Source organism: Diaphorina citri, unplaced genomic scaffold (genome assembly GCF_000475195.1).
Source record: "Diaphorina citri unplaced genomic scaffold, Diaci psyllid genome assembly version 1.1 scaffold715, whole genome shotgun sequence".
Taxonomy (NCBI): domain Eukaryota; kingdom Metazoa; phylum Arthropoda; class Insecta; order Hemiptera; family Psyllidae; genus Diaphorina; species Diaphorina citri.
In genome coordinates, this window is record NW_007378148.1 from 30,875 (window position 1) to 52,576 (window position 21,702).

At 40.8% G+C, this 21,702-nt stretch overlaps 1 protein-coding gene across 1 annotated transcript; it reads left to right on the forward strand.

The window, feature by feature from the left end:
- The first annotated feature begins 213 nt into the window (after positions 1–213).
- On the forward strand, positions 214–19,502 carry LOC103511437 (leucine-rich repeat-containing G-protein coupled receptor 4-like). The gene is made up of 5 exons (XM_026825201.1): positions 214–1,067; positions 12,434–12,570; positions 15,747–15,935; positions 18,607–18,746; positions 19,111–19,502. Exons 1-5 carry the CDS (start codon positions 834–836, stop codon positions 19,245–19,247), a joined length of 837 nt encoding a protein of 278 aa, XP_026681002.1. The 5' UTR covers positions 214–833; the 3' UTR covers positions 19,248–19,502.
- The last annotated feature ends 2,200 nt before the right edge of the window (positions 19,503–21,702 follow it).

Here is a 21,702-nt window from a genome sequence, read left to right on the forward strand (position 1 = left end):
TCCAGACATCACAAACGTAGCACTCGAAAATGGGACATAGCTTTCAAAAATGGGACATGTTTTCGAAAATGGGGCAGACGACACATTGAGTGAAGAAACTAAAAGCTAGATGTTTGGTGGTATACGTATAGGTACTTTTCTCGCCAGATGAGGTATTTTGTAGGAACGTAGAAGCTAGTACTAAAAGAAATTCTTTTCTTTTGTTTCAGAATCAAGCTCCAGTAAGCAGTAAGGACGTCGCTGTCAAGAATGACTAAATAACAAATGTCATAAAAAGAAACGCCAGGAAACGGTTCACCGAACCGGCAGAGAGAGGGAGGGCACCAAAAAACGTCAAAAACAGCTTCTAAACCATCCCTGAGATCGATTGAGCGGGTATACTCCTCTCACAGAATTAGTCCTTGGACAATCCTACACGATTAAAGAGTTCCTCTAAATCCCATAAGAATTCCCTCTTAGAACCTTTTCCACTGAAGAGGACAGAAAAGTCCTTCAGCTAACCTGTAGTGAGTAGAAACATCCCTCTACCAAATCCTGACAAAAACTTGTCTAGTCTAGGCTTCTTTTCTTTATAGTACTGATTCGTTTTACGAAGTCCTACAGGATAAAAATAATCCCTTATCAAATCCCAAAGGAGTCTCACCATTTTTCAAAAGAATCATTTTTCAAATATCCCAAAACAGACACTTTTCTGTATCAAAAAAGAGGCCGTTTAACTATCACAAAAATACTCTAGTATCGCTAAAATACTCTAGTATCACTAAAAGCTTTTCAAAATCCTAAGCACCACAAAAGGCCTCTTATCATCAAAGCTTTTCAAAATCCCCTCAGTCATGGATGTCTTCCGACCCACCACATACAGTCGGCGGGTCCAAACCTTCCTCGCGCCCAAATTCGGATCGTCTCTGGCCACATCCTTCCTCTGCCTCCTCCTCCTTCTCCCCTGCTGTCTCCTGCAGAGCGTACAACAGTGCCCTCCCCACAACGAGATCTCCCCGTGCCAGTGCAGCGTGAAGAAGAATGGACTGGACATTCTATGCGAGTTCACTGATAACCAGAAGATTCAGGTATGCATAAACTCTTGCTATTTATCTTCTTGCATGTTAGGCTAAGACCAGCCACTCACTATCATGTAGACCTGACAGGTACGGCTGAAAAGGTCCGAATGACGGGTCTACCTGATGAGCACACACACGCTATGAAGTAGATCTGATCAGGTGTACCTGTCGTCAGGTCTACCTGATAGTGAGTGGCTAGCATAGGGATGACATTACCCAGGTCCACCCTTTGCAGGCAATTGTGGGCCTAGTTCAAAGAAATAGTGGAGAAATATGGAATGTGTGTTAGGATTAAAAGATGACTCCATTGTTTGGTTGATGAATAAATAATTAACAAGAGTTTTCAATCATTGTGTTTTCACATGATTTTATCAGCTTGATCTCTCCAAGATCTGATCAGGTGTACCTGTCGTCAGGTCTACCTGATAGTGAGTGGCTAGCATAGGGATGACATTACCCAGGTCCACCCTTTGCAGGCGTCTGCTCCTCCTCTTGCTTCTTCTTTTCCTCCTTCTGCTCCTCCTCTTGCTTCTTCTTTTCCTCCTTCTGCTCCTCCTCTTGCTTCTTTTCCTCCTTCTGCTCCTCCTCTTGCTTCTTCTTTTCCTCCTTCTGCTCCTCCTCTTGCTTTTTGCAGGCAATTGTGGGCCTAGTTCAAAGAAATAGTGGAGAAATATGGAATGTGTGTTAGGATAAAAAGATGACTCCATTGTTTGGTTGATGAATAAATAATTAACAAGAGTTTTTAATCATTGTGTTTTCACGTGATTTTATCAGCTTGATCTCTCCAAAGCAGAAGAAGAAGAAGTGGTTTGATAAAAGGGAACTGTAACTACTGAGGTCTTGTAGTCCCGAAAGCGAAAAGAGAAGGAAGACAAGACAAGATAGGAAAAAGCCATCAGCCGTTCCGAGAAGTAGAATAATGATCGCCTCAAGCGGGGATCGAGCCTGCGACCTAGCGCTTACAAGGCAGACGCGCTGTCCTTTAAGCTAACTAGGCTTTTAATAATTGTTGATGACCTCATTGGATTTTGGCTTCGTATAAGCTCAATCACACCTACACTTGAGCCTCAGAGTGGGCTTTCTGTGCATGATCTGGAAGTATAATATCAATTGCAGATCGATCCAATTTCTTACTATGAAGAAAGGGAGTGAATTTCTTACGAATCCAAAATAAAAACTTGGCTTCTCCTTTTTCATCCTTCTAAAGTTTTGTTTCGTGACGTCGGATTATCATAATTTTTCCATCATTCCTGCCTTGCTTCATGCTTCAAGTCAAAAGGAGACGTGTAACAAAATCCCACTTATCCGTCCTCCTATGATAAAAAATAAAAGTTGAAAAGTAAAAAGATGGAGAGAGAAGACAACAACAACAACAAACGACGAAGATAACAACAACGACGACGAGAGCAGCAACAACAATAGCAACAGCAACAAAAACAACACTAACAAAATCCCACTTATCCGTCCTCCTATGATAAAAAATAAAAGTTGAAAAGTAAAAAGATGGAGAGAGAAGACAACAACAACAACACCAAAAACGACGAAGACGACAACAACAACAATAGCAACAACAACGTCAGGAGTCATCCGCCTAACAGGTACCCTCATGAAGCTTCAAGTTACTCGACTGTACGAGTGATTTCGTCAGCAAATTTTATTCAACTTTGAGGTTGTTCTTCGTCACAGTGACTCAGGGGACACAAGCCGGAACGGCTGGCTTCCTCCTATCCTGTCTTCGTTCTATCTTCGTTTTCGGGACGATAAGACTTTGGGAGTTATAGTTCCCTCCATCAAACCTCTTAAAAATAAATAAAAATAGCTCATCCCTAAAGGAAATTTATTATTATTTTATTTCATCTAACAATTCTTTCACAAGACCAAGAAAGCTAGAGCTGAATCCTCCTCGTCTAACACTTTTGCAAAAATAGCTTAAGGGGATTTTGCTAAAAATGGAACAACAAAGCCAACAATAATAACAACAACAACAACAACAACAACAACAACATCGTACCGTGTGTATCAGGCTTAATAATAGCTCATCCCTAAAGGAAATTTATTATTATTTTATTTCATCTAACAATTCTTTCACAAGACCAAGAAAGCTAGAGCTGAATCCTCTCCGTCTAAAACTTTTGCAAAAATAGCTTAAGGAGATTTTGCTAAAAATGGAACAACAAAGCCAACAATAACAACAACAACAAAATCGTACCGTGTGTATCAGGCTTAATGAAGTTCATCTACCCACACCCCACACCTTTCTGTCCTAATTAAGATTGTCCAAACTTTAAAGTGAGAAAGGTTGGACAGGTATGCTCCTCTCGGAACAGACAAGCTTGACAGGGAGTTTTAATTGTAACAGTCCAAACTTTAAAGTGAGAAAGGTTGGACAGGTATGCTCCTCTCGGAACAGACAAGCTTGACAGGGAGTTTTAATTGTAACAGTAAACTAAACACTAAACATTTCCGGAACAAGGACCTACCTATGTCTATGTCACGATTTTTTTGAAACCCAGTTTTTCATTAAACAAGGGCCCATGTCATGTGGAGTAAGGGCCCGATCCCACTTGCCGTGAGTTTCACCCGATTTTTTTCCGAACGAGCCTATGTCTATGTCACGATTTTTTTGAAACCCAGTTTTTCATTAAACAAGGGCCCATGTCATGCGGAGTAAGGGCCCGATCCCACTTGTCGTGAGTTTCACCCGATTTTTTTCCGAACGACACAAAATATCCTGCAGGCAATGTAATTTAAATGAGAGTGTTCCCAACACTACGCACGACACGATTTTTTCCCGAACGACAAGTGGGATGGGCTCCAAGAGCTCCCATAGTTTTCAGCTGTAAACAAGGCTGAAAGACGGTAGGCAATGTTACCCCTCTTTATCGTAGTTATGGGCATCTTTGTACCTTGGAGGCAATTCATATTTATGCATCCAATGATCCGATTTTTACTCTTTTAAAACACTATCCTTTATTTACCAAGCTAACTAGGCTAGCTTATTTAAATTTTAAACCTATACTCATCAACCCATCCCATTTTTAAAGATAATATAGCGAAAGGATGTTGGACAGTGTTACCCCAATTTACAGCATTTATAATGTAAGGAATTACAGGGAGCATTACACTGTAATCCTTAGAACCTTAGATAATAGATACCGTTTTGTGAGCATTAATCCATTCAGTACCTATCTCTGTATAAGGAGAGAAAGAGGAGGAAAGACAGAAAGAGAAGAGACAACAGGAGAAAGAGGGAGAGAGAGAGGGATTAGTAAAAGGAGGTAGAAAAAAATAGATAATAGATACCGTTTTGTGAGCATTAATCCATTCAGTACCTATCTCTGTATAAGGAGAGAAAGAGGAGGAAAGACAGAAAGAGATGAGACAACAGGAGAAAGAGGGATAGAGAGAGAGGGATTAGTAAAAGGAGGTAGAAAAGAGAGAGAGAGAGAGAACAGGAGAATGAGGGAGAGAGGGTTTAGCAGAAGGAGACAGAGAGAAAAATAGAGAAACTGGAATAAAAAGAGGGGAGAAAGAGAGAGAGATTAGTAAAAGACAGACGGAAAAATCGAGAAACAAAGGAACAAGAAATGAAGAGAAAAAGAGGGGAAAAGGAAAATGAGAGAGAGAGAGGGGGCGGAAAGAAGAGAGAAGGAAAAGAGAAAAAGCAAGAGAAAAAAATGTATAGAAATGAGAGAGAGAAAGAGAAAAGCTTGCTCATATTTCCCTAGAGAAAACCGCCATTATTACGTAACGTTTCTCCATGGGTATATAACATATCTCTCTCTATCCCTCCCTCCCTCTCTCTCTCTCTCTCCCTCCACTTTCCATACATCTGAGAGAGAGATGGGAGAGAGAGAAAGAGATAGATAGATGGGAGAGAGACTAGAGAAAACCGCCATTATTACGTAACGTTTCTCCATGGGTATATAACATATCTCTCTCTCTATCCCTCCCTCCCTCTCTCTCTCTCTCTCTCCCTCCACTTTCCATACATCTGAGAGAGAGAGATGGGAGAGAGAGAAAGAGATAGATAGATGGGAGGGAGAGAGAGAGAGAGCTTTCTCAACTACAATCGCACAGGGTATGGCTATTTTAAACAAGATTCGACACCTGACCATCCACAACTCCAGCCTGGCCGTGGTCGAGGAGTCTTCGCTCAGCTCCATTGGTAAGTCCTCCAGTTGTTAAAGATTTCGTTTCAGCCCTTTGTTAATAATTGGGAAGCCTAGTTAGCTTGGTTGGTAGCGCGTCTGCCTTGTAAGCGCTAGGCCACGGGTTCGATTCCCACCCGAAGCGGATTTTATTGTGAAGGGATAACGGTTGGTAGCGCGTCTGCCTTGTAAGCGCTAGGCCACGGGTTCGATTCCCACCCGAAGCGGATTTTATTGTGAAGGGATAAGGTTCGTTCTCTGAACAGTTGGTTTTCTCCTATCCTGTCTTCCTTCTCCCTTCGATTTCGAGACGATAAGACCCTAGAAGTTACAGTTCCCTCTGTCACATATCTTGAAAACTCCTTCCTTGTTTTTTCTGGTTTTAACTCTTTTTTTTTCCTCATCTGATCCGCATGTCTATATTCTTTTCTTCCTCTATACTTCTCTTTTCCGTCTTTAGATTTATCTTATCTATTTATCCCTCACCCTTCCCTTTCTTTCCCTCACCCTCTCTTGCTCCCTCTCCCTCCCTTCATCCCTCTTTGTTTTTCTCTTCAACTAACTCCTTATCTTTCAAGGACATACATCATGTCCTTCGAACATGACACGACTGTGTTCATTATCAGTCACACGTGCGAGGGAATGTGTGAGAGAGAAAACGAAGGAATGGAGGAGGAGGAGGAGGAAGAAGAAGTAGAAACGAACAAGCACTAAGAAAAAGGAGGAAGAGAAGATACTTAAAGAACACAAGGAAAAAAAGATAAACAAAGATATTTGAGAAACGCAAAAAAAGGAGGAAAACAGAAAGAAAAGGAATAAGAAAAAGAAGAAAAGGAGGAGGAGGAGAAGAAAGAAGACGAGACAGATTGACAAGTAAAGAGTGACAGAGACACATGGAAGAAAGCAGAACCGTAAATAAAGGGAAAAATAAAGACAACAAGATAAGAGAAAACACTACGCACGACACGATTTTTTCCCGAACGACAAGTGGGATGGGCTCCAAGAGCTCCCATAGTTTTCAGCTGTAAACAAGGCTGAAAAAGTCAGGAAAGTCGTGGAAAAGTGAAAGAAATTGAAGTTTAAGAAGGGCCATATTGGAAAATCAGCTAAAAAGAGGCGGGAAAGGGTTTGGAAGAAAAATGGGGGAGAATGAGAAAGGAAGGAGCAGAGAGAAAGAATCTATGTGGTGGGTAGGTAGGCGCAGCAGACATTTTATATTTCTCAGAAAATTAATTTCTAACACCAAGAAGATGAAGAAGGAAGAAAAGAAAGAGTATGAAGAAAGAGAAGAAGAAGAAGAAGAAGAAGACGACGAAAGATGATGGAGCAGGAGAAGAAGAGAAAGGAAGGAGCAGAGAGAAAGAATCTATGTGGTGGGTAGGTAGGCGCAGCAGACATTTTATATTTCTCAGAAAATTAATTTCTAACGCCAAGAAGATGAAGAAGGAAGAAAAGAAAGAGTATGAAGAAAGAGAAGAAGAAGACGACGACGACGAAAGATGATGGAGAAGGAGAAAAAGAAGGGAAAATAGGGGAGGAAAAAAGTGTGAAAGAAAGTTTATGGTTTACTTTCTAAAGAAAATAATAATTAACAGGAGGGGGGGATGGGGAAATATTTTACTTTTTATTTTCCTGTTGAACACCTTGATTGAAAAAAGGGGGGAGAGGAGAAAAAATAGGAGAAAAGTGGGGGGGGGATGATGGAGCAGGAGAAAAAGAAGGGAAAGTAGGGGAGGAAAAAAGTGTGAAAGAAAGTTTATGGTTTACTTTCTAAAGAAAATAATAATTAACAGGGGGGGGAGATGGGGAAATATTTTACTTTTTATTTTCCTGTTGAACACCTTGATTGAAATAAGGGGGGAGAGGAGAAAAATTAGGAGAAAAGTGGGGGAAAAAAGAAGAGAAAAAGGGCGGGAAATTAAAAAAAAGAGCAATACAAGAGAAAGATCAAAAAGGAATTTATGGAGGATGAGAGAAAGAATAATAGAAGAGGGAAGGTGAGAGAGAGTTCAAAAGAAGGAAGGTAAGAAACGAGAGGGGGAAAGATAAATTGAAGAAGGATGGAAAGATCAAAAGGAAGAATGGAGGGAATGAGAGAGAGAGAGACTGGCATGCAGATAAGCAGATAAGGCCGAGGAAGAAAAGGAGAAAGAAAGGAAGAAGAGGAGAGAAGCGAGAAGAGTGGGAGAGAAAAAGAGATAACTAGGTATATTTTTAAGAGAAACTTTTTTTCTCGAATAAATTATGCATTTATTTATTCAAGCTTTTCGTTCAGGTTTCCACGTATTTCACATTTTTACTTTCCTTATCCTATAGGAAGGAAAGTAATGTAATCGGGTCAAATATCCGATGGTCAGATTTTAGTGCCAAAAGACGTTTTGAGGTCCCTAGAGCCTAAATCCAAAGTTTCAGCCATTGGTCCGTGTGTGTCTGTCTGTAAACAAAATACTCCTTATCCTGTAGGAAGGAAAGTAATGTAATCGGGTCAAATATCCGATGGTCAGATTTTAGTGCCAAAAGACGTTTTGAGGTCCCTATAGACTATAGAGCCTAAATCCAAAGTTTCAGCCATTGGTCCGTGTGTGTTTGTCTGTAAACAAAATATATCGAGAACGGTAAGAGCTAGAAACTTGAAATTTGGTATGTAGCTGTCGAATGTGACAAGGATGCGACACGAAACTTTTGGTTAAGACCGGTGCAACGGTTGGCGGCATTTTACCGCTTTTCGGTGTTTTCGGTGTAATTTAACAATATCTCGGGAACGGTATAAGCTAGAGACTTGAAATTTGGTATGTAGTTCACAAATGTTACAAGGATGCAACACATGCTTGAGATGGTTGCTGCGCTTGGCGGTATTTTAACCACTTTTGGACAGATTTCATTGTAGTATGCCTCTCATCAACTGGGCGATAAAGGTGTGTCCACAGATAGTCGATCGACGGCTGGGTGCTGCTAGGTCAACACGAGAACAACAGAATTGGTAGGCCGTGGGATTCGAACCGGGATTTTCCGGCAAAAGCGCGTTACCACTGGCTAAGCGTGCTCCCTGTATTATTTACTACTCTTTTCCTCCTTATTCTTCTAATAGTGGAGAATCTCTCTCTCTCTCTCTCTCTCTCTCTCTCTCTCTCTCTCTCTCTCTCTCTTTCTCTCTCTCTCTCTTTCTCCCTCTCGCTTGTCTCTTCGTTCCTCTCCCTCTCTAAGATTATAGTTCTATCTGTTCTATGGTATAGTTGTAGAAGTAGAAATCCGTGGGTGTATTCTAATCATAGGTCAAAAAAAAAAAAAAAAAAAAAAAAAAAAAAAATGGGCGAAAGGAAGTGGACAACTAAGAGTGAGAGAGAGAGAGAGAGCGAATAAGGAGGGAAGATAGAAGAGAAAAAGAGACATTACCTAAGAGGTAAAGGAATAGCCAGATATAGGGATAGATAAGGATAGAAAAAAAGAGAAGAGAGAGAGAGAGTCAAAATAGGGGGAGAGAGAATAGGAAGAGAATAAAAGAGACAGAGAGAGAGCATTTATTTTTAATACACAGCCGTCATGCACATCACGTTCATGTCGTTTAAGTCACGTGATTAATTCAAATAGATTTCTCTCTCTCTCTCTCTCTCTCTCTCTCTCTCTCTCTTTCTTTCTCTCCCTTTCCCTCTCTTCTTTCCTCTATCTTTTTTCCCTCTCTTTTCCTCCCTCTTTGTATTTTTTTGTTACTCTCTCTCTTTATTTCTGTCCCGTTCTCTCCATTTCTTTCTCTCTTTCTCTCTTAATTTCTCACTCTCTCTCTCTCTCTTTTCTCCTCTTTTTATCCCTCTCTCTCCCTGAGTTTTTTACCGGACACTATTGAGTTTGTTGTGACTTGGGAATTACCAGGGAGTAACAAGAATAACAGAGAGAGAGAGAGAGAGAGAGAGAGATGAAGAAATAGGAAAAGAGAAAAAGAGATAAGGGAGTTGAAAGCGAGAGATAGAAGTAAAGAGAGAGGGAGGGAGGGAGGAAGAGAGTGTTAAATGAGTGGGGGAAATTGAAGGAGACAGAAAGAGAGAGTTGGAGGGACAGAAAGTAAAGGAGAAAGAGAGAGTTGGAGGGACAGAAAATAAAGGAGAGAGGGTTAGAGGAGAAAGAGAGAGGACGGTAGTAGGGAAGTTAAAGGATACAGAGGGAGAGAGATAAATTGAGAGGGGGAGAGAGAGGTAGGAATGAGGGAGGGGGAATGGTAGGAGGAGGGTAAAGGAGATATAGAGGAGGAAAAAAGAAAGGTAGGAGAAGGAGGCTATGTCACGATTTTTTTGAAACCCAGTTTTTCATTAAACAAGGGCCCATGTCATGTGGAGTAAGGGCCCGATCCCACTTGCCGTGAGGTAGGCGCAGCAGACATTTTATATTTCTCAGAAAATTAATTTCTAACGCTAAGAAGATGAAGAAGAAAGAGAAGAAAGAGAAGAAGAAGAAGAAGAAGAAGAAGAAGACGACGACGAAAGATGATGGAGAAGGAGAAAAAGAAGGGAAAATATTAGGGGAGGAAAAAAGTGTGAAAGAAAGTTTATGGTTTACTTTCTAAAGAAAATAATAATTAACAGGGGGGGGGGATATTTTACTTTTTATTTTCCTGTTGAACACCTTGATTGAAATAAGGGGGGAGAGGAGAAAAAATAGGAGAAAAGAGAGAGAGAGAGAGAGAGAGAGAGAGAGAGAGAGAGAGAGAGAGAGAGAGAGAGAGAGAGAGAGAGAGAGAGATGAAGAAATAGGAAAAGAGAAAAAGAGATAAGGGAGTTGAAAGCGAGATATAGAAGTAAAGAGAGGGAGGAAGAGAGTTAAATGAGTGGGGGAAATTGAAGGAGACAGAAAGAGAGAGTTGGAGGGACAGAAAGTAAAGGAGAGGAGAAAGAGAGAGGAAGGTAGTAGGGAAGTTAAAGGATACAGAGGGAGAGAGATAGGAATGAGGGAGAAGGTAGGAGGAGGAAAAAAAGAGAGGTAGGAGAAGGAGGGAGAGAGAAGTGAGAATGGAAAGTATGAAAGAGAGGGAAAAGGAGGAGAGGGAAAAAGAGAGATAGAAGTACTCGTAGAAGGAGAGGGAGAAAGATAGAAGTAATCGTAGAAGGAGAGGGAGAAAGAGAGATAGAAGTACTCGTAGAAGGAGAGGTAGGAGAGACGGAGGGAGAAGGATAATATTATTCAGCACAGATGTTAGCTGTTAGAAGCATACAGTTGACATTTTATGAGAGACTATAAAACACAATCATACAGGGTGGATAATAAAAACACCAAACACCATGTTGCGAAATGAAGAGAGAGGGAGAAAGAGAGATAGAAGTACTCGTAGAAGGAGAGGGAGAAAGAGAGATAGAAGAAATCGTAGAACGAGAGGGAGAAAGAGAGATAGAAGTACTCGTAGAAGGAGAGGTAGGAGAGAGGGAGGGAGAGAAGGGAGAGAGAGAGAGAGGGAGGGAGAAGGATAATATTATTCAGCACAGATGTTAGCTGCTAGAAGCATACAGTTGACATTTTATGAGAGACTATAAAACACAATCATACAGGGTGGATAATGAAAACACTGAACACCATGTTGCTATAATAGGTACTGGTTTAGAAGGAAGAAAAAAAAAACAATATTCACAACTACATACGTAATACCTAGCAAGGATAAATAAATAAATAAAAAACTGCAACCAACAACAACCACCTCACCAACAACAACAAAACTATTAGGTGTTTAGTATAAAGCTCGCTCCGGGCCGGAATCTGTGACCTAGCACTTACAAGGCAGACGCGCTACCAACCAATCTAACTAGTAACTTTTAAAACGGGTTAGGATGAGATTTTCCTCTATTAATTATTATTTAATTTAGGCATCCCTTGTAAAAACCTTTTTCTTCTGTTAAAAAATTTGTTACTTGTAATTGGACACTTGTCAGTAATTATAATTAGGTTATCCAATGTTTACCATAACATACATAAGTAAATAGAGATTTTCCTCTTTTTTTATTATTATTATTTTGACCAGTCTTGTTTGTCAGGACAGATTAGGACCCTAGGGACACTTCTGACAAGCGTAACAATAGTACAAATACTTCAAGTACTAGTACTGTGTCAAGTACTATAACAAGTACTAGAAATGCAAGTACTATAACAAGTACTAGAAACTTCAGTGTGAAACTTGAACTCCTCTTCATCTCAGATGGTGATAGTATTTCAACAGCACTTTTTCATTGTCCGTTTAGCCCGTTCTGGACCTGCTTCTATTTCTTTCTCTGGTCACGATCTCTCTATTCCTTCAGTCCGGGGTTTGCAATCTCTCTCTCCACATTTGTCTCTGTCGTAAGCCCCTGCCTTCATTTCTTGATAAAGGAAAAAAGGAGGCATTTCAATTCTGTTAAGCATATTTAAATACTTGCCACAAACCACCTCGTCGATCGACGGCCGTAAACTATGTGTGGACATACCTTAATATTGCAATGCACCTGCTGTAAAAAATTAAACACAGTAGCACAGCACAGTTACTTCTGAAGTTTGAAACGTCATGTGACTTTGCAAAGTCAAAGGTGACACCCAGGGCCGGACCTAATGCAATTATTTCACCCAGGGCCGGATCTAATGCAATTATTTGGCCCAGGGCCCGAGCTAATGCAATTACAAAGGTGTGCGTCAGTTGAATATTAGATTAGCTTCCTTTCTGACTTTCCAGAAGAGCTTTCATTATTATCGCTTACCCCAAGCTATACCATCAACCTTTTCTTTATCTTTGTGTTTCCGTTCCTCTTTGACTTTACTACTCGTTAAAGTTACTCTTTCTTGAATGTGCTGTGTCTCTTCCACTCTGAACATTTTCTCTTTGATGTTTGTCTATTTTCATTTTCGTTTACTTTTCTTTCGTCTCTTCTCTTTTTAATGTTTTCTTTACCTACTCAGTCTGATGGTTCCTTTCTCATTATCTTTCTTGGATGTGATGTGTTTCTTCCCACTCTCTTCATCATTTTCTCTTTGATGTTCTATTCTTCCCATTTCTTATTTTCTTTCTTTTACTCGTCTTCTCCGTTTTCTTTACCTACTCATTTTGATGTTTTCGTTACCTACTCATTCTGATGGTTCCTTTCTCATTATCTTTTCTCTCCCTTTCTTGGATGTGTTGTGTCTACTCATTTTGATGTTTTCGTTACCTACTCATTCTGATGGTTCCTTTCTCATTATCTTTTCTCTCCCTTTCTTGGATGTGACAACAACCTCCATGAGGTGCCCAGTGATGCCCTCCGACCTTTAGATCGCCTCCGACATCTCGACCTGAGAGCCAACAACATCACCTCCCTATCCGATGATACCTTCTCCCACTTCGGCGACTCCATCACCTTCCTCAACTTGCAGAAGAATGGGTGAGTTTTGTCTGGCTAGGGGACGTTAAACAGAGTAGACTAGTGTCTGGCTGTGGGACTATAAACAGGAAGAACGGTTAACCCTAACCAGCCTAGCTAGCTGATATGGCTGATAAAAGAGATCTCTAGTAGCGCGGTCAAACTTCACAACGAATGCATTTTTATGTGACAGGGGAAAAAATTCCTCATGAATAGTGTACGAAATCTGTAGCCTTTGACTGCAATTTATGCAATGTAGCCTTTCACTGCAATTTATGCAAATTTATTGTCTGGACAGGCGATCATTATTCAAAGCACATGTGTAATTTTCCATTTTAATTTTATTAGCCTGAACACTGGCTAATATTTTACAATGTACCCCAGGTTCACAGCGAATGCATTTTTATGTGACGGGGGAAAAAATTCCTCATGAATAGTGTACGAAATCTGTGTAGCCTTTGACTGCAATTTATGCAAATGTATTGTCTGGACAGGCGACCGTATGAGATATCATATGATGCTTGAAATATGGGGTGGACAGTTGAGTAGCTTCTTTGAAAAAGTAGCGACCAGTGGTGGTAAGAGTACAAAATCTGTGTAGCCTTTCACTGCAATTTATGCAAATTTGTGTTACAAAAAGAAATAAAAATAGACCTATAAATGACAGGAATAGTAAAGACTAAAAAGACTTAAGTAACCCATGGGACTTTCTCTCTCCGTCTCTTTTTTTATGTCTCTCTCTCTGTCCTCTCTCTCTCTTCTTCCAATCTCTTTCCTCTCCCCTCTTTTCTTCTCCTTCTTTTGTTCCTTCACCCTCTAATGTCTCTCCTCTCTCTCTCTCTCTCTCTCCTTAAATACAAGGATAAGTATACATATCATATATGTACATATTGTATATGTAGGATATAGGAATAATACTGTCAAGTTTGCAGGTTTATAATTTACAGCTTGGGCTGTATTAAGTTACGTATAAGTTACAGGTACTCCCTACCCCCCACCTCCCTCTTATACATAGCCTATACATATACGGGGGAGTTAACAGCCTAATTACCAGCTCAACCACGAGTAACAACGGAGGTCTTATCGTCCCGAAAGCGAAAAGAGAAGGAAGACAGGATAGGAGAAAGCCAGCCGTTCTTAGAACGAACATTATCTGTTTAGAGATTTTCCTTATTGACTCATTGATTATTATTATTATTATTTTTTTTTACCGACCAGTTTTGTTTGTCAGGACAGATAAGACCCTAGGGACACTTCTGACAAGCGTAACAATAGTACAAATACTTCAAGTACTAGTACTGTGTCAAGTACTAGTACTGTGTCAAGTACTAGAACAAGTACTAGAAATGCACACTGTGACTTCAGTGTGAAACTTGAACTCCTCGTCATCTCAGATGGTGATAGTATTTCAACAGCACTTTTTCATTGTCCGTTTAGCCCGTTCTGGACCTGCTTCCATTTCTTTCTCTGGTCACGATCTCTCTATTCCTTTAATCCGGGGTTTGCAATCTCTCTCTCCATTTGTCTCAGTTGTAAGCCCATGCCTTTGTTTCTTGATTAAGGAAAAAAGGAGGCGTTTTAATTCTGTTAAGCATATTTAAATACCTACTTGCCACAAATTTACTATCGTTCCTACGATAGTATTCCTACACTACGCTAAATTTTATGACTTGACTTGGACTCGAACCACCAACCTCCAGATTTCCCTCTTCTGAAGCTCGTTTTCGCTCTTTCAGCAGAAAGCGTGATAGCGCCTGTACTAAACCATAGGGAATTCAAGATGGCGCGCCATCGGAATCGATTCCGTTTCTGATAAGACTTGAACTCGAACCACCAACCTCCAGATTTCCCTCTTCTGAAGCTCGTTTTCGCTCTTTTAGCAGAAAGCGTGATAGCGCCTGTACTAAACCATAGGAAATTCAAGATGGCGCGCCATCGGAATCGATTCCGTTTCTGATAAGAAAACACAACTGGACAGCCTTGACCAGAAAATAACCATCCATAAGGCAATTCCCTTATGGATGGTTCTTTTCTGCTTTTTGCTGTCCCACTATTGGGGTCCTGGCTATTAAAAGGGCTAAAAATCACCGCTTTTCTCGCTCGGGTTGCAAAATACCCCTCAAACCCTTTCTCCATCTTCTTCGTCTCCCTCCTACTCTCCATTCCTCTTCTCTCCGTCTCAGCTTAACTCCAAACACAAAAAGCCCACTCCGAGGCTTAGGTGTAGGGGCGAACAGCCCTAAAGGATGGGTTAAGCTTCTACGAATCTCTACATTGTGGTCCTGGCTATTAAAAGGGCTAAAAATCACCGCTTTTCTCACTCGGGTTGCAAAATACCCCTCAAACCCTTTCTCCATATTCTTCGTCTCCCTCTTACTCTCCATTCCTCTTCTCTCCGTCTCCCCCTTTCTCTCCCCTTCCTCTCCTTTTTCCCCCCCTCCTAAATCTGATCTCTAGTGAACTGTGTGAGAGGTAAAACGCTCACTCCACCTTTTCTTTGTGCTTCGTCTTCTCATTAATTTTTAAATTGGAAATTGACACCTTTTGGTTTGGCAGGAAAGCAAGGGCTGGCTGTTCAGGGGGGGAGCAAAAGAGTGATCTTTACTTTCCTTATCCTATAGGAAGGAAAGCAATCTACGTGTTTATTTTTGTAAAAAGGGTTTGATAGAGGGAACTTTAACTGCTAAGGTCTTATCGTCCCGAAATCGAAGAGAAGATAGGAAAGCCAGCCGTTCCGAGAACGAACCTCATCCGTTTAGGATAAATTCGGTGTCCGTTTACCCTGTGACCGGCCCTTACTGGAAGAGATTGAAGGAAAGTGGATAGGGAGGGAACCTGATGATGGTAGATTGATGGTTGAGTAAGATATTTTTTCCTTTCGCTTCCTTTCGGGAAACTGAACACTGGTTCAATTTTCAACTCTAACACGTTGTTGGCCCTATTGTATGAACCTTTTGTTTCATCAAACAAGTGGCAAAATTTCACTCAGAGGTCCCTTTTTCAGATAACCATTTAAAATACATGAACGTATCGTGACAGGCAACGTAATTACGCTGTGGCACCAAAAGAGGGGAATTGGGAAAGAAAAATACAGCCATTGTGAAAGATAATTTTATATAAATGTCCAATTAATAATTTAATAATATTTCAATAATGTTAATATTTCAATTATTATTATTTTTTTATGTTCAATTGTTTCTTGCAGAGAATCTCCAATACTTGCGTCTCGGAGACAACAACCTCCATGAGGTGCCCAGTGATGCCCTCCGACCTTTGGATCGACTCCGACATCTCGACCTGAGAGCCAACAACATCACCTCCCTATCCGATGATACCTTCTCCCACTTCGGCGACTCCATCACCTTCCTCAACTTGCAGAAGAATGGGTGAGTTACCTCAATTTGCAAATTTGCAACCTTCCTCAATTTGGAAAAGAATGGGTGAGTTAACACAACTTACAAAACAATGGGTGAGTTACCACAACTTGCAAAAGAAACAATACTTAATTGCAAAGACCCTATCCGATGATACCTTCTCCCACTTCGGCGACTCCATCACCTTCCTCAACTTGCAGAAGAATGGGTGAGTTTTGTCTGGCTAGGGTACGTTAAACAGAGAGTAGCATCTGGCTGTGGGACTATAAACAGGAAGAACGGTTAACCCTAACCAGCCTAGCTAGCTGATATGGTTGATAAAAGAGATATTTTGTCATCAACTTTTGGCTATGGCTAGCTAGACATTTTTTTTCTTTTTTTTTTACATTATTTTTTACAAGGCAAACGCTATACTCCAAACTAACTAGACTGGTTAGGTTCACATTCTTTTGTGGGTAATTAACTGATCATTTGTTATATTGAAAATCAATTACATCCCCTTTTTCTACTAAATAACGATCTTCCTAGTCCTTCCCAGATAATATAGCTCCCGCAGTATCCCTCCTAAGGCCAGCCACTCACTTTCAGGTAGACCTGACAGGTACACCTGATCAGGTCCGCCTGTCAGGTCTACCTGATACCTGGAGAGAACACTATATCATGTAGACCTGACAGGTACGGCTGAAAAGGTCCGCCGTCAGGTCTACCTGATGAGCACACACACTATCAGGTAGACCTGACAGGCGGACATGATCAGGTCTACCTGATAGTGAGTGGCTGGCCTAAATAACGCTTACTACTCTCAAGAGAAAAGGAGAACAGTGGGTGGTAATCGGTTAGAAGAGAGAGGACTAAGGGATTTTCTAAACAAAAGGCTTAGGATGAAAGTAAAAACATGGAGGAGTAGATGTAGAACAAGGGATTGGGAGGTAGACACTGGGTAAGGGAGGGACAAAACTTGAATGTAACAGGGCTTGTGACTGGAATCCACTAAAGGGAAGAAAGAGGTCACTGGCGTATATCCTTGATTTGGAGCATTCACTGAGAAAAAAACTAGGGTGCCGGCAGCCCAATCGGGTGACTGGGTTCCGGCACTCTAATATTGAACTCTATATTGGGAAGCTCGACACTGCAATATAGCATTCAAACAGCCTAAATCAGGGGAAGTAACCCAATATGTAATAGAGTTCTTCGGTTCTTCCTCCCTAAACTTGTGGCGCCCTGTCACCATTTCGGCACTCTAATATTGAACTCTATATTGGGAAGCTCGACACTGCAATATAGCATTCAAACAGCCTAAATCAGGGGAAGTAACCCAATAATAGAGTTCTTCGGTTCTTCCTCCCTAAACTTGTGGCGCCCTGTCACCATTTTTCTTCTTCTTCTTCTTCTTCTCCTCCTCCTCCTCAGTGTTCAGCCCCCGTCAATCTATTGACAGAGGGGACCCCTGGGCGAAACTTTACGGGACACCACTGAGCTTGGTTCAACCCCCTTCTCCCCTCACAGCCATTTTTCTTCTTCTTCTTCTTCTTCTTCTTCTTCTTCTTCTTCTTCTTCTTCTTCGTCTTCTTCGTCTTCTTCTTCTTCTTCTTCTCCTCCTCCTCAGTGTTCAGCCCACGTCAATCTATTGACAGAGGGGACCCCTGGGCGAAACTTTACGGGACACCACTGAGATTGGTTCAACCCCCTTCTCCCCTCACAAATCCGCTCCTGAAGGTTAAGGGTATTAAAGCCAGTGACGAGCTAAGTAGGGGATCAAGTATACTTTACCTTTCTCTCTCTCCTCTCTTTCTACCTTAACTTTCCCTCCTCGTCTTCCCTTTTATTTCCTTTGTTTTCTGTTTCCACCTCTTTCTGTTTTTTCCCTCGATTCTCTCTCCTCGTCTTTCTACGTTCTGGTAATATTGAATTGTATGGGAAAACTCCTCCTCCTCCTCAGTGTTCAGCCCACGTCAATCTATTGAGAGAGGGGACCCCTGGGCGAAACTTTACGGGACACCACTGAGCTTGGTTCAACCCCTTTCTCCCCTCACAAATCCGCTCCTGAAGGTTAAGGGTATTAAAGCCAGTGACGAGCTAAGTAGGGGATCAAGTATACTTTACCTTTCTCTCTCTCTCCTCTCTTTCTACCTTAACTTTCCCTCCTCGTCTTCCCCTTTATTTCCTTTGTTTTCTGTTTCCACCTCTTTCTGTTTTTTTCCCTTGATTCTCTCTCCTCGTCTTTCTACGTTCTGGTAATATTCAATTGTATGGAAAAAATAGCTACTTACAAGATTTTTTTTTTCTATGAGTGTTTGACTGTTTATGTTAAATAAAATAAATATTTTTAATAATAAAATAAATAAATAAATAAATAATAAAAACTCGGGGAGTATTCTAAACGGGTAAGGTTCGTTCTCGGAATGGCTGGCTTTCTGCTTTCTCCTATCCTGTCTTCCTCTCTTCGCTTTCGGACGATAAGACCTTAGTCCTTCTACCCTTTCTTTCTGCTATGAATTCCTTTTATCAAACCTCTTCTCTCTCTTCATAGATACAATGCATATTGTGTCTGGGCGTCCAAGGGGTTTTAAAACCCTCAATCCTTCCAATACTGTGAGATAGGTGCCTTTCCTATCTCACGGACATGGAAAGCAAAGCAGCCAAAAATTTCTAAATTCTAATCTGATTGAATTCGACATTCCAGGCTGAAAAAGCTGCCGCCTCTGGTATTCGAAAACCTGAACAGTTTGGAGAAGCTGAACCTTCAGAACAACAAGCTGAGAGCGATCTCAGAGGACATCATGGAACCTATACTGGACACGCTGAGAGATTTGGATTTAGTGGGTAAGAGAACAGTAGAGATGAGTAACGAGTGAGTGCCTGCTCACTTAAGGAGTCAGATCTCAATTCTCTTATTCCTCTGTGTGGAGAGTTGAAGACTGAGTTACATTTACATGTATTGACTCTTTGAGTAGTTCAATGATAAACCAGTATTGCAATATCTCCAAATATGTACAGTGTTGTCATTTATTAACAAGCCGCCCCTACCTCCTTGTGATTATTTTCTTCGTGATTTCTACCGCATATGTTGGTACCTCACAACGTGGGATTATTAATTTTGAACTAATTTCATAGGTCTCTATGTACTTTCCAAAGCTATCCCTTTTTCCGAGTAATAACCTAATAAAGCCAATTTTGTTGACTTCAGATAACCCGCTAGTGTGCACATGTGATCTGATGTGGTACAAGGAATGGTCTACCTCCCTGGGAGAGAAGGAAGATGAGCAGATGTCCAGAAAGAGAACCGTCTGTACCCTTGGATCCAGTAATGTTCATCAGAGGTAAGATTCGGAACACAAGACGACCCGTATTTAAATTTAGCGCGTTTCCCCTATCCGATTCAAAACACTTGTTGACCCGTGTTTACTCTATCTTTTCTTATTGGTTCAGGTTAAAAAATAATAATAGGTAGATAATAAAATAAAATCAATGCATTGAGAAAATAACGTATTTTTCTACAGGAGTACACAGTACACTCCTATTAGAGAGTTTTTGCAATCAAAATTAGCGAGTTTTCTTCAAATAACGTTAAACAGTTCAGGTAACGGGACGGTAACTTTCTGTATAAAATAGCTATTTGTACAGAAAAAAGGTACAAAGTATAAAAGCTCGTAGCACCCCTGGGAATCCTGGTGCCCGCGGCATATGGTTTGGGAATCACTGTCCTGTTTCCTTCCTATCCAATTTACTTTAGCTTTTCTTCCTCTAAGTATAGCAATAGTATATACGTCTGTGCTGTTTTATGTGTTCATTTCGTTAATTAGGTAATTGTGTAATGCACTGGAACATCTAATGCTCCACCAACACCTTGGAGAAAGAGAGAGAGAGAGAGAGAGAAATAGTGTGTGAGAGAGATGAAATAGACAGAAAGAGAGAGAGAGAAGAAGAAGAAGAAGAGAGCGAGAGCAAATAGTCAAATGAAGATAGAAAGATATGATAGAGAGGGAGGGAGAAAGAAAAGGAGAAGAATTGATATGAAAACTATAGTTACCATCATATCATACTACACCTCCAAGCTAATTTCTGGCGGATTCTGTCCTCAACAGTTCTCGGAACGCCTGTCTTTCTTCCTTCTCTCTTCGCTTTCGGAACGATAAGACCTTTGCGGTTACAGCCTCTTCCTCTTAAGCCTAAGAGACAAACCTCTTAGGGAAGAAGAGACACAATACTTCCCATTTAGGTGCTGGGTCAACACGAGAACACCAGAAAGTAACCCGTTGGAATATTTGCAATCGAAAAACGGTACAAATTTTTGTCGAGGGTGGAATTCGAACCCGGGACCTTCTGCATGGCAAGCAAGCGCGTTACCACTGGACCAACCGTGCCCCATGTACTTTCCCCATGTCTCTATGTACTTTCCAAAGCTATCCCTCTTTCCGAGTAATAACCTAATAAGTAAAGCCAATTTTGTTGACTTCAGATAACCCGCTAGTGTGTACATGTGATCTGATGTGGTACAAGGAATGGTCTACCTCCCTGGGAGAGAAGGAAGATGAGCAGATGTCCAGAAAGAGAACCGTCTGTACCCTTGGATCCAGTAATGTTCATCAGAGGTAAGATTCGGAACACAAGACGACCCGTATTTAAATTTAACGCGTTTTCCCTATCCGATTCAAAACACCTGTTGACCCGTGTTTACTCTATCTTTTCTTATAGGTTCAGTTTAAAAAATAATAATAGGTAGATAATAAAATAAAATCAATGCATTGAGAAAATAATGTATTTTTCTACAGGAGTACACCAGTACACTCCTATTAGAGAGTTTTTGCAATCAAAATTAGCGAGTTTTCTTCAAATAACGTTAAATAGTTCAGGTAACGGGACGCTAACTTTCTGTAATAGCTATTTACACAGAAAAAAGGTACAACGTGTAAAAGCTCGTAGCACCCCTGGGAATCCTGGTATAAGCCCGCGGCATATGGTTTGGGAATCACTGTCCTGTTTCCTTCCTATCCAATTTACTTTAGCTTTTCTTCCTCTAAGTATAGCAATAGTATATACGTCTGTGCTGTTTTATGTGTTCATTTCGTTAATTAGGTAATTGTGTAATGCACTGGAACATCTAATGCTCCACCAACACCTTGGAGAAAGAGAGAGAGAGAGAGAGAGAAATAGTGTGTGAGAGAGATGAAATAGACAGAAAGAGAGAGAGAGAAGAAGAAGAAGAAGAGAGCGAGAGCAAATAGTCAAATGAAGATAGAAAGATATGATAGAGAGGGAGGGAGAAAGTAAAGGAGAAGAATTGATATGAAAACTATAGTTACCATCATATTACACCTCCAAGCTAATTTCTGGCGTATTCTATCCTCAACAGTTCTCGGAACGCCTGTCTTTCTTCCTTCTCTCTTCGCTTTCGGAACGATAAGACCTTTGCGGTTACAGCCTCTTCCTCTTAAGCCCAAGAGGCAAACCTCTTAGGGGGGAAAAAGAAAAAGAATCCTAGTTTTATTTTTCATTCATTCACTCCTGTAGAATGATATTCTAAACCAGTGGTTCTCAAACTTTTTTGCATGGCGCCCCCTTTGGGCATATTCTCATTTTTTCACGCCCCCCGAACCCCGAATATTATTTTTACCTATGGGTTTTATGGAATAACAAAACGAGAATTTGAAACTTTGAGATTTTTTTTTTTATTCAAATTCAAGTAAGTAGGTTACCTTTTTATAGGTTTTATGAAATAACAAAACGAACCCACTTCAGTGGCTCAAGCAGAGATGGAGACTAAGTACCTCGTAGATAA

Bases quoted from the DNA above. Each gene is read 5' to 3' on its own strand.
- LOC103511437 (XM_026825201.1), top strand. From the start codon at position 834: ATGGATGTCTTCCGACCCACCACATACAGTCGGCGGGTCCAAACCTTC. The intron at 15,936-18,606 runs GTGAGTTACCTC...TCGACATTCCAG, and splicing joins CTCAACTTGCAGAAGAATGG to GCTGAAAAAGCTGCCGCCTC. The intron at 18,747-19,110 runs GTAAGAGAACAG...TGTTGACTTCAG, and splicing joins GAGAGATTTGGATTTAGTGG to ATAACCCGCTAGTGTGCACA.